At 38.9% G+C, this 16268-nt stretch overlaps 1 protein-coding gene across 27 annotated transcripts in view; it reads right to left on the reverse strand.

Annotated features, from left to right (window-relative positions):
• ABI2 (abl interactor 2) overlaps nucleotides 1-16268 on the reverse strand; it is a 68578-nt gene that overhangs the window by 7655 nt on the left and 44655 nt on the right. For 6 of the 27 annotated variants that reach the window (XM_032692994.1, XM_032692979.1, XM_032692983.1 and 3 more), the window contains 7 exons: nucleotides 13701-13798; nucleotides 13054-13200; nucleotides 11935-12059; nucleotides 10841-11020; nucleotides 8146-8304; nucleotides 3840-3926; nucleotides 3340-3513 (listed from right to left, as the gene is read on the reverse strand). In XM_032692994.1, the coding sequence (XP_032548885.1) occupies nucleotides 3340-3513; nucleotides 3840-3926; nucleotides 8146-8304; nucleotides 10841-11020; nucleotides 11935-12059; nucleotides 13054-13200; nucleotides 13701-13798 (970 nt within the window). The remainder of the gene's footprint in view (nucleotides 1-3339; nucleotides 3514-3839; nucleotides 3927-8145; nucleotides 8305-10840; nucleotides 11021-11934; nucleotides 12060-13053; nucleotides 13201-13700; nucleotides 13799-16268) is intronic. The other 21 variants (XM_032693006.1, XM_032692989.1, XM_032692995.1 and 18 more) reach the window with 7 other exon arrangements.

The raw sequence follows: 16268 nt of genomic DNA on the forward strand, positions 1-16268 counted from the left end.
TATTTCATGCTCACAAGAAGGAAACTCTTCCTTAAGTTTGTGAAGAAAATTTGCCTCTTGTCAAGCCTCTAATAACATTACCTGAAGCGTGGCTTTGTTTTTACATCACCATTGCTTCCTCCAGCATGTTATTTTTGTACTGGCAACACTCCTCTCTCTAAAAGGCTGTTTAATCCTTCTGTCTGTAGTCCCACCAGTTCAAGCTGTGAGTTTGTCACATGCCATGAGTTACCTGGAGTCCAGGCCAGTATTGCAAAAAAAGGCTCCAGATGAGACAGGAAGCAACAATAGTGACTCAGGAGGTGGCATCCTTCCCTGTGAGCCTGAGCCAGAGCCTCTTCTCGTTTCTATCTGAACACGTTTCAACGCAGTTATGAAAAACAGAATTACTCATTTAAGTTGATATTCTTCCAATCAGTGATCTTTGGTTCTCCAATCATTACACAGAGTTTGGCTGAACTCTGTTGCATCAAACTGACCACAAACATAGGCCAGGCTGGTTACCCAACTGAAATCTGGCAGCTGTGACCACACATTTTCTCTATGTGGTATGAGAACAAATTTCCTTCTGGATACCCATTTCCATTCATCTGATTTGCAAAGTCAGATGATTTTCTTACCTTTTCAAGCCACACATCCAGACACAGAGCTCAATGGAAAACTGCAGTGCGTGTCCCTGGACACTGCAGGTTGGCTGTTGCTGTTATAGTCATGTGGTGCTGTCCTCAAGTTCAACATCCCCAGTAACTATATCCTACCTAAGAATTTCTCCATCGAAATGGATCTGCTATTCACTTCCTTCTCAGCTGTAAGCTAGAGCATATCTTAATGTTAAAGGTACCTCCCCACACTGCTTGACCCTTTACAGAACAGGGTCATACTGAATCCCACTTCAATATGCACCAACCCCCAGTATTTGACACCTCCTTGGTGTCCCAGCTTCTATGGCAAAGGTCATCTACCCTAATCCTGTTCGAAGTGCTTTCATGTGAACTTAAATAAGAGAACAGTCATATCAAAAGAACAAGTACAAATCCTAGGAATTGCTGCTCTACCTACTGGGGGTAAATATGTTGGAACAGCCACTTACTTCCATCCATTTTGTCTGCTTTGAATCATGTGGAACAGAATACTATTTAAGAAGTTGCCACAGGATAAATTATTTTGCAGAAGATAAAGCATTATAATTCCCAGCAGGATAAGCATACGCATTCTTTGAGTATAAAAGTCTTCTTTTAGCATGGGGCTTTTCATTAACTTTAAAGCTTCAAAGCTTGCTACAAAAAACTCACAGCCAAGCACTTCTCTCCAAACTTCAGCAAAGCAGTCAAATCTCAAGTTTTTGCATGGATGACTGCACCAATACGAGACAATGTTCGGCTTCCTATGCTTTTTCTCTCCACAAAAACAATGTTCTGACTAAAAGCCTGACTTTCTCCAGCTTATCTTTAAAGACTCCCCTATACAGTTTTGCTATCCCATATGCTTTTCCTTGTAAATATCAAACTAAAGTGCCTGGACTGCCTGCTGAGAGGTAACAGATCTGTGCACATATGCACCTATATAAACTATTATAGTTCACAACCTCATAGAAGTCACACAGAAAAGTGTAACAGAATATCCTATCATTCAAATGTCATTACTTCTTCAAATAGAAAGATGTTTTCCCAGACCATGTGTACACACACACACACCCCCATCCCTTGCATTAGTATGAGAAACTATAAACAGGCATTGCACACACTAGGATCCTCTTATTTCTCTTTTGCTCCCAGTTGAAATGCCACTGGAGATGTGCGAGGGTCAGGTGGCAAGAATAACAGAAACCTAACAAAGATAGTGATACAAATGTAGAACTGGGCTAAAGAGTATCTTATGCCAGAAAAACGCAGGAAAAAACCTTGAGACTTACTCTCCTATCAAATAGTAATATACCTATAATCTTCATCCAGTCCAAAATATATCATCCACAATGCAACTGAGCAGATACTGTCCATTCTCAGAACTGCCCGATAAGGAGGAGTTCATTAAGTAACGTAGTACATCCAGTACTTGCTGAAATGACCTGTACTGGTCTCAACTTGAAAAAGATTTGCCATCTTCCTCCAAAAAAAGAAATCCAACATCAGGAATCCCACCGCACTCCAAAACCTGATTTTCTGAAGCCAGGTAACTAAATCAATACTTAGGAATACCCTCCAAACTGCACAGCAAAAAGAGTCCTATGACTATGAGATAGCATTTTTCCCTCATCCTCCCTCAGGGAAAAAAGCTTCCCCGACCACAATAAACTGAAACAACTTTTAATGAAAGAACCTGTGTGCATCAACAGAATAACAGTAACACTTTCTGCCAATCAGGGGTGTGGAGAGGTCAGTAGATAAAGCAAGTCATGTAAACACCCTGCAAGTCAGCCACTTTGTCTGACATAGCCTTAGCTTATCAGCAAAGCCTGGGTACTCCTTGCATGAAACACACAAGCTAGATGGGGTTGAGGAGTAACAAAAAAACTCCCACATATTCCTCCATCTCCCTCAGGAATAGTAGCATCTTCTTCAAGCTAGAGTTGGCAGAAAGTGCCTCTTCTATCTCTTTTCCACCCTCCCCTCATGTCCTGCACTGGGTTTATCTTTGTGGCATTCTTGATGCCCCCCACCCGATGCAGCGTGAATGGGTCTAACAGTCAGGTGAGATGCCTGGTTGCTTTGTGACATTAGAGTTTATATCACCCTTTAGTAAGAAGCACCACGATCCTGTTTCAGAGGAGAACACACACCAGGCAGTAGATCTTTTCATACTCAAGTGCCCCATCTACCTACTCAGGTTTTTTTCCCTGTAGTTTTACTCCATCATGTTTCCACATGCCTGCTTCAGAAGGGGAAGACACTGAGATGCAGCCATGCAGCAGTGCCTCAGTTAGTCAGTCCCACACAGATGCAGTGTCTTCTAGCTTAGCACAGCCCCACACTGATGCAGCATTGCAGCTTCCAGAGCCCCAAACACAATCACAGCACTGACTGATTCACTTTTGACCTCATATGAGTATGATTATCAGGATTAAGTGAAAGATAGGTTATAAAGGAAGTAAAAAAATATGTAGTTAGCCTGCTAGTCATCACCTTCCCTTTGGGGAAAAGGGTAGAAGAGTCAGACTCGGAGGAGTGGCTTAACTTTCATTCTTTTATAAGTTGCCATTTGGAGGAGCACCTCTACCACAATACCAAATACTGGCTATGAAGGAGTCTGGGCATACTCCATGTCCAAAAGCAGGATGACAGGAGCTCATAAAAAACGTTGTTACAAACACAACCCTACTGTCTCTACTAGCTCTAAACCTACCCTTTTCTAAGTATGTCCTTGGTGCCCAAGGAGGATCCTCCTCAGCATATGGATCACTGTACTCCACCACGGCTGCATCCTCCTCTTCATAATCCTCTGGAGGTGGGGGTGGAGGTGGAGACTCATCAAACACTGCCTCATCCACAGGCGGTGGTGGGGGAGGAGTATCTGAAACTGAAAATAAGCAATAGTACAACCATGAAAATGTCTCTATAACCATGGTAGTGGGTTGAAGTGATACTCCCTATTCCAATTAGTTGCACTGGGACCAACAGTTACAACTTGTGGAAAATACACTAGAGACAATAAAATTCAGAGAAGGAAGGACGAGGTACCTCCAACAAAATTACTTCCTTTTCCCACCCTTCACAATTTCAGACAAACTTGCAAAGGCAGTAGAGAAGGCAGAATTCTGGCTATATACAGTCAAATCTTTCATCAACTCAATGCAAAAGCCACATCCAGTAATAAAACATAGCACAATGGAGCAGCAAACTTACTGTTTTCTTGAACTCTGGCCACAAATCCCATTAGTGGTAACTGTGGAGTTACCTGTAGGATGGAGGGGGGAGGAGGAGCAAGGGATGCTGCCACAGAAATTAAAAAGAGAGGCATTCAGTTAGAAACACAACAAAGCAGCAAACAGGAAAGTAGACATTATCACCAATCAGACAGTGTAGCAGGCTGCTAAGAAGCTGAGATAAAGAGACTGACATTCAAAGAAAAATGGCCCCGGTGCTTTAAGCATATTCCTAATCCTTTCTTCAAGGCTATTTCTCTATTTTTAAAATTTCCAACCCAGATCTTTTTCATACCATTAAGAATCCATGCTGAAATATTTTTTTGACTTGACTGTGAGATTCCCTTAAGCTGAAGTTTATTCCTAGAGAATATAGCACTTTATGAACAGACCTGACAAATTTATCAAGAGGACTCTTTCCCTATAATCCTCCCCCTTTCAGACCTAATTGATATTTATAGAGGTGACTAACAGCATCCACAAATCCCTAGTAATGAAAATGAATATAGCTCTTTTTTCCCCCAAAACGTAGGCCAAAAAAATCCCATCAAATAAGGCAGTTATTTTAGACAAAACAGAAAAAGATGCCTTTTGAGAACTGTGACTATCTGAAAGACACAACACTTCTGATCTTATTGGCCGAACAGAGCACACCATGCTGCTGCCAAACCACAGGGCCTATTCCAGATGTGCTGCCTCATTTCCTTTCCACCTGACTTCACAGACCACTGCACTGAACTCTGAACAGCCCTTTTAGTAGTACCAGAAGAGCTGTCTTTGTACAGTATATGTGAATTCACAATTAAAGAAGATACTCTCAGCCAGCTGCACATGTTGTAACACTGAACTGTGGTTTAAGCCCAGAATAGAAGTTTCAGTTATCTGGTAAAAAAAAAAATCAGCTAACTAGTTTTATCTTGGTTTAATATCACTTTGAGTAATGCAGTAATATTCTTTAAGCAAGCTGCGAGATTATTTTTCAGAAAGCACAAATAAACAATTTTCTTGTTAGTATGTGGCATACAAAAAACATTTAATCATGTCCAGAAGGATGAAGGGAAAAAGGCCTACACTTCATGTACCACTACATAAGACAGAACTAAATAAATTTCAGACTAATTCTAGAGCTGGTAAGAAAATTGCCAGGTATGATCTAGTATTTTTCAGAATTAACTCACATCATCATAGCAAGAGAAAACTACACGGCATTTACAAGTCATGTCTCAAAATTTCTTCTCTTTGCTTGTTCCAGTAATCACTGTCTGAAACTTTGAATTTCCTCTGCCACTCACACTGACATTCCTTTCACAACCACACACCATAAACAATAAAAATCAACAGCAACCACCCTTTTTTGTTGCAAAAATATCCTTGTATCTCCATACAATGCAAGTTCCATTATCTCACCATCTAATTGATATCTCTTGAGAAAAACTGAAATACATTTCTGATTACAGTTTCTTTGACTTGAATGACATGACCTCTGAGAGTATTTACTTTTTCAAGTGTAACCACAGTACCTGGGAAAAGATCTGGTCTTGCATTTTTTCAAAGCAAGAAAAGGGAACTTGAATTTGAAGTCCTACTGAGAAGCAGTGATATTCATGAATTCAGCATTCTTGTGCAACTATGAAGTCCCTGGTTTTTTAATTATATATGCTATAAAAATGTTCCATTTCAGAATGGTTTCTCTATTCAACATCATATGGATTCACAAAATTCATATCTATTGTAGGAGACTAGCTTCAGTTTCCCTGGTCCCTTCAGTGTACTTTGGTTGTGAACTACATATATTTCTTTGAAAGAAATAACAAGGCTATCCATGGAGAAAAATAAATCACTTTAGACAAGCACTCCAAGCAAGCACAAAAAAATCCCTTCATTTACTTTGGGTTGTATAGTTTAATCAAAATTGTGATGCTAACACTGGCTGATATCATTCCTTGTTTACCTTAACCCTTTGGTTTGTACTTCAGTCTGTGCATTGTGCACGGACTATCATATCATATTTTATTAATAATGATCTTGTTTATACAATGCATCAGAATAACTTTAATGTACCTCTGCTGTCTCAAAATATGAGCTAAATACCAGCTTAAATGTTGCCTCCCACCATCCTTCCATACTGACTGATCACCAATAGATTCACTACACAGTTGCTGTAAATTAGTTCAGAAATGCTTACGAGCACCTGCCACTGTGTTGCTTCAGCCTGGTAAGGATTCAGCTGTACAAAGAGGGTGTAGTGCCCACCATCACCTCAGTAGTTATCCAGTTTCCCCAACAGGGTTTTTAGCCTGTGCTGAGCTCTATACTGCTTAGATACTGGTATCTAAGGCTGCAAAGTTAAAACACTTGTTAGCTGGTATGGCTGGCAGCAGTGGCTTTGGGGCAGACATATGCTGAGATTATTTAGGGTCTGCATTTCTTAATATTTTCTTTTCAGTTGCTAAGAAGGTCTAACCATGAAGTAGAAAAATTATATTATCTTAGAAGTGGCATTCAAAAGAATATGGCAATAGAAGTATCTTTCATCCTCACGACAAGTGAATAAACAAACATGACTATGCCAACATACTAAAAAATGGCACTGGAAATAACAGTACTGTGTTACGGCCAAACAGCCTACAAAGAACAAGAAGCCATAGCTGGCACACTCTTACGCCTGTTGTAAGGTCTCTTTTTCACCTCTTATGTTTCTGTTTTCTCCTTCTCTTGAGGAATGCTGAGAAGCAACTGTGGTCTCTGTCCTGTTACTAACTAATTTTGCTCCTTACAGACACAACAGTGCCTCTGTTCTTAGGGTCTTCATCAATTATGTGTGCTTGAGCATCCTCTCCTTTCAAGGTACACTCAAAAAAAAACTTAGTTTAGTGTAACTGCAAAGCAAACAAATTCTGTATTCTGCTAGGTATATTAAAAAAAGTCTCTTACTAAAACTGCTTATTTATATTGTATCAGATATGCCAGTATAATTGAAGTATTTTGTTTGTGTTTTACAGTTCAAGTGACTAATCACCATAATCATTATCTTCTTTCTGGGTACACAGACTGAATTGTGGTTATGTAACTTATTTAAAGTCTATTTGGCATCTTCTGTGATTACCTATTAACAATGCCATGGCAGCTTGCAGAGAATTATCCCTTTGCTAAAGCAGAAATGCACAGCAGTTGTCAAAAACTCTCTGGATATACTCAAAATCCTCTTTATTGCAAAGGTAATTCTGAAAGGTTTCTTTTATTGCTATTACTCTTTCCTTCTTGCCTATTCCCCCCTTCAGCCTTCAATATGCACATAATGTGCTTAAAAAATACCACATATTTCAGGTAACTGGGCTACAATTTAGTCATATAACCCCTTCCACTCCCTCATTCCCAGCAGGACCACCCACTTCCTCCTCAAGTTCAGCACACATATCCCTCTGCAGAGTAGCTCACAAACTAATATTTGAAAGTGATCAAATCTCTTAACTGCAGATTGTAGCATGTGACCTAATTCCAAGTTCAGTGCTCGACTTTAAAAAAAACAACGAACACACACCCCCCCCTCAAAACTCATCAGCACAACCACCACAAAACACCAACACACTGCAGTACTTGCAAGTCAACATTCAATCTTGCTGCGTCTTTCTGTAGCTTTGTCAAAAGAGAAACTCTTCCTTACTCTGGTATCAAAACCTTCATGTCTCATCAGAAGCATGGGACAAAGGACTCCTCAGATAAAAGGCTGCTATGTTATGCTGACACACAGGACATGCCACTCGCTGTTAATATCTCATCTTGCTCTGTAAGGCAGGTTGCCCATTAAAATAACATCCCTTGGGGGGTTAGATGATGACACAGTTCCCTCGCATCCCACACCAAACACCACTGATGTCTCTAAAGTGTCTAATGCTCACCCTTGTATAACAAGTGCAATTTCTTGAAATGTCCATTAACCAGAAGAAAAAAGCACACAAAATAAAGACTGATTAATGAAGAATCACCAAACTCAAATACCCATCCCACACCAAAGCAGGTCCATGGTGTAGTCAAGGACTAAAGCTTGTCTAATAGGGACTGTGACATCAAAAGTAAATTATTTGGCACCAAAGCCAGTACTGTTTTAAGCTGTTTGCCGTAATGGAAGCTGAACACTCTGCACTTGCACTGCAGCTTTGGCACGGCTACCAGCAACACACTGGAAGTGCAAGATCTGCAATGGAGACAGAACATAAAATTTCAGAGACCTGAAGGTCATTCCATACACCACTGCTGAATTCAACAGAGCAGACAAACTTTCTTACCTGGGTTCTGGTTATAAAAAGGTCCTCCGTTCATCTGGTTCTGAAGGCTTGTCTGGGATGTGATGGAAGGAGGACGCCGATATGGCAAAGAGCCCCCTATTGTTGGGGGGGTGTGTCGAGATGCTGGCCTGTTCATGCTGTAGAACTGAACTGGGTGACCTAGGTTAGAAAGGGAAATGTATTAGCAAAGAGAAGAATGATACCTGTCTTTTTTATATCTGCTTTCAAGTTTCAAAGGCTTGGAAAGGTTTCTGGTTTTTTTTCTTTTAAGACAGTCTGCATCCTAGAAGGATGGTGCCAGACTGGCAGGACACTGGATGTCTCAACAGCAACACGTTCAACTCTCCCAACTGCCTGTCCTCAGCACTGCTTACGAAAGCCAGTATGAAAATACAAAGGTGTCTGAGCTACAAAACTTCAGAATGGAAAAAAATTATTCCCAGTTATGTGTTTTAAATAATGGATTACAATAACTTCTTGCAAATTCAGTTTTTTATAAACCTGCAAAAAAATAACACTTCAGAGTCCTGCAATTAAGGAACATACATGTAAAAAATAACTGTATGCCATGTCCAGGATTCATGGCTGTTACTTTCTAGAACTAAAAAACACAATACTACCTATCTTAGTGCTGTTTGGAAGATATGCAGAGGATCATCTTGGGGAGAGGAGAATGTTAGAAACAGCTTAAAGGATGGAATAAATGAAATCATACTCAAAAGCCCTCTTTCAGGGAGCTGTCAATTAAAACAAGTCCTTTAAAACTTATTCTCTGTTTTCATTACTTCTTGTATTCAAGTCATTAATCCTGAATCTAAACAAGTAATAAATGAAGCAAGCTATTTTCTGTGTTCACATAAAGTTCTCTAGATTTTATACTGTATATAAGCTGGATTTATTATACCCATATGGGTTATTACCCCCCACAAACTATTCTGTCTCCACCATTTGTCCTAGAAGTAAATTTTAGAGTTTGCAAGAAAACAAGGGATGGTCACTGCAGTTGAGGAGAGAATCAAAGAGGGAAACAAAACAAAGGAATGTGCAATTTTTAAAAAACCTGCATTGTTCTCCACTATGTTTTTATTGCTTTGCAAAACTTTACACTAGGTCAGTAAATAAAAACACAAGTTTTATTTGCTTGCTCTCTTACTTGCTTCTAAGAGCAAATGCATGAACTAGAGGTTCACATTCCTCCTGTTTTGTACAGGTAAGTATATTTTAAAAAATGCACTTTTTACAGATGAGGAACAGCTAACAAAGAATCCACCTAGTATATGGGCTTTTTCACATTTTTCCTGATGCATCTCTCCAGTGTGTCTGTCCCTATGTTCCTTAATGCACTGGTACAAATTGGTGGTGACTGGAGAGAAGGGAGGAGATTAAAAACAGGGATAAGAGGTTTTCAGGGATCAAAAACTACAACCTCATAAATGGTGAATTATCCAGTTTCTTCAAATATTTTATATCAGAGAAGCCATACAAGCAATCTCACTAATAGCACAGGGAAACAAAAGATGTTAAAAATAGTAAGTAACCTGAAATTTCTTTCATGGAATTGTGAATGTGAGTTTACAGCCATTAAAATATTAACTTCTGCTTGATTTTGACTTGTTAAAAATACAGATACAACATGGCTTAAGAACTGGGATACTGACAGTGCATCAAAAATGGAAAACTGATTGAGGCCCCATATGCCACAGCTCATCTTCTAAACATAAAAGTAGTTTAGATATCAGGATCATCTTCTGATACCAAAATCTTTAGAAACACTTCAGGAAGTTCTAGTCACAGTTATGGATTCTAGTGTGTTTTCTAATTTTATATGAGCCACAGCCCCTTAAACTAAATGCAATTTCAAGAATGCTTCTGGAACCTGGTGCAATTCTTACTAAAAGATATGAACACTAATAAACACACAAAGCACTTCACACCCTTGTGAGCAGCCTCCGCTCCAGTGAAAAGTAACACAGTATGCAGGTAGCTACACATGAATTTGGCTCTCTAAAGGAGATCTTTACAATGCAGGTGTACCTCCTCATCAAAAGCTGATACAGGACAGTGGTGTGGTTGGTAACTACTACACGCTGCAACTTCAGCATGAGAAAACGAAAACTGCAGCACTAAAAAAAGGATGTTGCAATATATGCACAAAGTACCACACAGTAAAACAAAATGCTTTGATATTATTCTGCATAATAAAAACTTGTATTTTACCTAATACTGAACACAAAAAACCTGCCCTTTTTATCAGTTCATTGAGGGGAGACTTGTCATTTGAAAGCATTGAAGAGATCAGTCATATAAATTATACTTTGCTAGATGCACTTTTTATTTATAGCATTAATGAAAGAGAATAATCCAAACCAGAACTATCAGTGCTGTTTCCCTTCAAACATCATTATTCTATGAGGTTCTCAGTATGCAAACAGAAATTACAACTTAATAAATAATTATAGAACTGTAAAAATAGTCAAATTACAAAATTAAATGATTGCTGTTTATAAAACTAGCACACCTTCAATTGTCTACTATAACCTTACCATAACCTTATTGTTGGATAGTAGCAGATATTTTCTAGTTATAATTAAATTTTTAAAGAAATTATTAATCACTGCTGCGGAAGTAACTTTGCAAAGCTTTGGATCATGATCACATCTGGGTTCATCTGCCAGCAGCTGGAGCAGACACTCACCTGTAGAGGGTGTGGAAGAAACAGCGGGGGGAGTTGGAGAGGTGAAGCCATCAGCAAGGGGCTGAGCTCCTGCAGCAGCAGCAGCATCTGGGGCAGCGGAGGAAGGGGCAGGAGCAGGAGGAGTAGGGGCAGGAGCAGAGGTAGCAGGAAGGGGAGAAGTGCCAGCTGAGCCAGCAGGGGCTAAGTGAAGAGAGGAGGAAGAGGTGGAGTTAATAAGGAGATATGTTAGCAAGGATTAGAGAAAGCCTTTGACTATTCAGTGTTAGCTATTTATTAGCTTCACAGTATTTTAGAATGCATGAGATGAGAGAACAATGGAGCTGTTAAAGAAAGGCTCATTCCTATGTAGATGGTAAATGAGGGTCAAACAAATCCACTTTCCAGATCTGAAGGGAACAACTCAGAACCTTTCATTGAAAGCCATTACTTTTGAAAGATGTCTTTACATTTTGTTATTTATGCTTCAGTCAGTAGCATGGCTGACTTTAGCTTTTGTATGAATTAGAAAATATAAAGAGGAAAGCAAAAAATTTCCATCTCTTTGTTTCAGAAGCATCATGTACTTCAGATCATGCTGCAAGCCAACTATACACTCTTCTTCACTGAAAAGGTTGAGCAAAGGAAAAAGAAACACTAATAACACTTCCTATTTCTGGAAAGACTGAGGCCATAAAACTGAACAAGTATCTCTTTGTGACAACTCAGGCTTGCATTAACGTACTAAAGATTTACTCTGTGCCTGCCTCTCATTTAATCTAATTTTCTAAAAACATGCTTCTATGTATCTGCATAAACAGCCAACGAAAAAACATTTATTTGCTTAAAAGGACAATGGAGAAGTTTCCCTCAGCCCACTGAAAAAGGTGCTGTGTCCTACCTTGTCACATGCAGGCAGTCAGGCAAAAAATTCTGATAAACAAATTAATACATAAAAGGAGCATAACAGCACACCAGACACTCTCAGAGAAGATACTACTTGATTCAAACTCATACTATCGATAGCGATGAACTCAGACTTTCCTTGGAGTTTAGGAAAATGCAAATGCTCAAGGTTACTGTTGAGTCAGAAAGAGGGACAGCAAGTTTCCATTTACCTGGATAGACACTAGGAGGAGATGGTGTGGGAACAGCAATGGGAACACCTACACTTCCACTTCCACTGTTCTCTCGACTGCTGCTCCGACTACTTGGGTGGCTTCCTCCACTACTCCCACTGCTGCTGTAAGAAACCAAAATCACCAGGGTATGAATATGCTGCTGTGCATGCTGAAATCTAAGATCCCTCATATAGCACCTTACTAAATCAGAGAAATAACAGGGAACACGAGAAAATAAACAAGGATGATATAAATCTATATAAAGCTGGATTTTCGTAGAACTCTTCACTTTGACTACAACACAACAGGTTTTCCATTTAGTCTTAGTGAACTCGCTCAAAAATGAAACACTTCTGTAACCTTGTTCAAAGCACATCATTCCAGGATTGTTAAATCCCTATGGAGCAAATACAGACCTTTTTCCTATAACTTTAAAACATGTAGACTGCTTAGACTCTGATTCATATGCTTTCATATGAGAAACTGTAAGATAATAAAGTAAAATTCACATTTCTTATACTTTAGAATCCATCTATTTAGCCATTCTCAAGTACTTACAATGTTTAAAAAGTAAAGATTTCCAGGGAAGTATTTAAACCTATCACATCATGAAACTTATTATCCTAGAGAAAAAGCTAGTCTTCTAGCAGAACCTTTAGTAATACAGTTCAGCTTTATTCTGTGTTTGAAATTATCAATATCCTCAAAATACTATGTTACAATTTCAGCTACTCAACTTATAAACATCAAAGACTGTTCAAAATGTCACATACAAGCATACTGTGCAGCCCTTCAACATGCAGAAGGCAAGATGTGTACAAAACCTTTCCCCAGTTTTGTAAGCAATTAGTAAAATAGTATCATGATCTACCTCCTTGAAAGACTTCACAATCTTAGTAATTCATTAAGTATTGTAACTGATAGCACTAAAATTAAGGTGAACAGGGGGATTAAGTGAACAACCGTAACATAATTCATTATTCTGGTTTTATGAGCCCCCATTCTCATCGTGCCAAATCACATTCCCAGTACACGTGATGAATGAGGAAGCTTCACTGTAGAGGTAGGTGCAGATGGACTGGACATTTAGCAGAGCATTTCTGCCCCCGTGGGTACCTGTAGGTGCGGTTCCTCTGGTTGACGGAGGCCGTCCTGACGGGGCTCTGCTGTGAGGGCGCCATGTTGCGCGTGGGGCTCGGCACGTAGTCGTTGGGCACCACCGGGGGCCGAACCGGCTCCAGCGTGCGGTACGGGGAGTGCCGCCTGCACACGGGAAGCACGGCGCGGAAACGAGTTAAGGTAACACAGACAAAACCTAAGGCAGGTCGTTCTTTAAAAGACAGCTACATACTGCTCACTAACGTGAGCTAAAGGCCAAAGTCAAGTTCATAGACTTAACAGGAAAGTACTTTCATCACACTCAGTATAACTAATTAATGAACATGTACTCATTTTTCAGTTGTTTAGCACCACCTGCCAAAGCCACACAGTTAATGACATTTTATTCTAAAGCACGTAGTGGTAAGTGTTCTGCAATGAGAAAAAGGTTCCTGTTGGGAAAGGCTGATGATGCCCACTGCCTTCTGGCAGAAGCACACAAACATACAAGACACAACCAGTATAAGAGGATGCAACTATAACACCTCCTGATCTTTGTGAATAGTAAAACCAAAAAAACCCTCACACTACAGAAAAAGAAAGAATCTTCCCTCTTTTCCCTTTTGTTCACCAAAGCCATTTACCCATTCGATAACTGCACTTACCCAATAGTTCCTTTTCCTGACATCGGTGGACTTGGTGGCTTCTGGGTGGGCGGTGTTGTACGAGGAAGCCCACCCATCTTCATGTTCTGTGTGCTGACCTGCAGGAAAGAACGGGGAGAAAAAGGGCCTTCACTAAGCTCAGGTTCTGGGGGCAGAGACACTGAGATGCCTTTAGCAATTAACTCTAAGTAGGGGAAGATTTAAACAAAAAAAATAAAATTGAGAGGCCATGCGTTTTATATGCAATTTCCACTCTGCTAGAAGTCAAGAGTTGCGCTCAAAGGACTCTTTATTACATCGGGTTTTTAAAAATTGTATATACAAAAAAGTGAATTTGCCTTCAGGCTATCACAAACAATCACTGTACCTAACTTGGCTGAACCTCCCAGTCATCTTTTGAGATAAAGGCAGTTATTTCACATTGCACTACTGAATGGTAAATTTGCAAAAATATTTTTTAATACTGTTTAAAAATACTAAAGCTTATCTAATAGGCCACAATCTAATGTGATTTATGCAGAAAAGTGTACAGAAGTCAAAGTAATCTATAAATATGATCCATTAATGTTTTAATGCCTTCACAGCATATAAATTTTTTTACAGATGATAATATTTACTGTCAATATTAATTATGTGCATGTAAACATACAGAGAAAGCCATATTGAGAAAAATACAAAGATGCACTTTTTTCTCCCCACACCAAATGTGTAGCAATTTAATCTCTAAGAATTTATAAATAAATGGAGTAAAATATTTAGCAGCGACATAACCGTAGTTTGTCCACTTCCCCTCTTTCAGGTTAAAATACTAATGAAGTAAATTTAAATTTTGCACAAAAATAATTTACTCTAACTTCTTTCAAAAACTCATTTGCATTCCTGACTGATCAATCTAGGAATCATAAACAATTGTTACCAATGTAGGCATTTGGCTTGTCTGTAGCCTGCCAGCCAAGCATAACTCTCTCAATGCACGTATCCTTACAGGAATCAGTACATGATCTGCTCACAGAACAGCCTGGATTCATGAATGCTTAAACTATTGCTTAGACACAGAGATATTCAACAAACCTAAACAAGTATGCTTACATCCCTTTTTCTGTTCTTTCTGTCATGCTCTATTTCACAGTGTTTCTTCCTTCAGAAATATAAGCTTTGGCTACTGCCCCCACCTCCCATATAAAAATGAAACAGCGATCAAGGCATTCAGAGTACTTGTAAACATCGTTAAAGGCAAACTACTCCTTTAAAATTTGACTAGAACAACTCACTTAAAACCTTGGCAATGTTTAGATTTGTGAATTGATAAATATTGACAACAGTGTAAAGAGTAAAACATTCAGTATTCTAATCCACTGAAACTTGATTTTCTGGCTCTAAATAATCCCAGCGCTATCGTATTTTCAATCCGCTGGGAGGAAAAGAAAACCAAGCATCAGAAGGGGTTTTTTTTGACTGATTCAAAAACAGATGCTTGAATTTAGTTGTGCAAGAGTACTTTGTAATGTCAATTTAAGACAAAATTATTTTGCACAGCATTATAAAGTCCTTTAAGCCAACTCTAAGCAACAAGAAATCTAAAGTTAATTCAAGTGAGGGATGAGGTAAGCACTGATCTACAACTACTTGAAGGGAAAAGAGAAAGTGTAAAATGAAGTGTATTTTATTCTATACACGGAACATTTAAGAAATAGCAAAATCTGAATTTTTTTTAAAGTTGCAGCACCCCCTGTATTTCCTCTTTCATTAAACATGCCTGTTTAGCCCACCTTCCTATTTGAGTTGTCAAAAAAACCCACAAACAGACAAAATACACCTTAACTAAATGCTCACTGAACTGTAAGTTGCTATATTTCAAACAGCCCACTCAGCCTTTGGTTTTTAGATGACAACAAACACACCAATCTGTGAGCCCCTGAATAGTCCATTTAGGTGTTTTAACTGACTACACTACTGTTTTGCACCAGATGATGTAACCACTTTACAGTTTACATAAATCTAAAGCTTATGTTAACTTTACAGTTAATATAAAATTCCATATATTTAACCACAAAGAATCTTATTATTTTATATACAATCATTGCAAAACCAAAAATGAACTTTTAAGCTTCCAGTGGGCTACAGCTACCTGAAAAGAAAGGACAGTTGAGGTGAAAGATGCCATAACATCAGACCATATATAGTAAAAAGTGTAGGTAATACTTGCCTGACTAACACAGAACTCCAGTGACTGCTAGATAGTTCATTAACACTGCAAATAAACATATCCTTGATCCAGGATGGGAAAAAAACCTTCGTAAAATGTGTCCAAACAAAAAGCAATCCCTTTTTACCCCAGAAACTTAGTCACAAAGAAGCCATCCCCAAAAAAGACTAAACTGAAAGATGGGGAAACACACTGACAGTAAGCTTAGTTGCAGGGTCTTTTCAGGGTATTGAAAGCAAGATGTTAAAAGAGCAAGTAATTAAAATTGACAGGGTTGTCTTCAAATCTGACAGGACTGATGGCTTTAAGACAAGCTGCTCCAAGTTAATTAACCCTGTGCAAGTAACTTCCCCTTTGACTTA

This window comes from Chiroxiphia lanceolata, chromosome 7, assembly GCF_009829145.1.
Source record: "Chiroxiphia lanceolata isolate bChiLan1 chromosome 7, bChiLan1.pri, whole genome shotgun sequence".
Classification (NCBI taxonomy): Eukaryota; Metazoa; Chordata; class Aves; order Passeriformes; family Pipridae; genus Chiroxiphia; species Chiroxiphia lanceolata.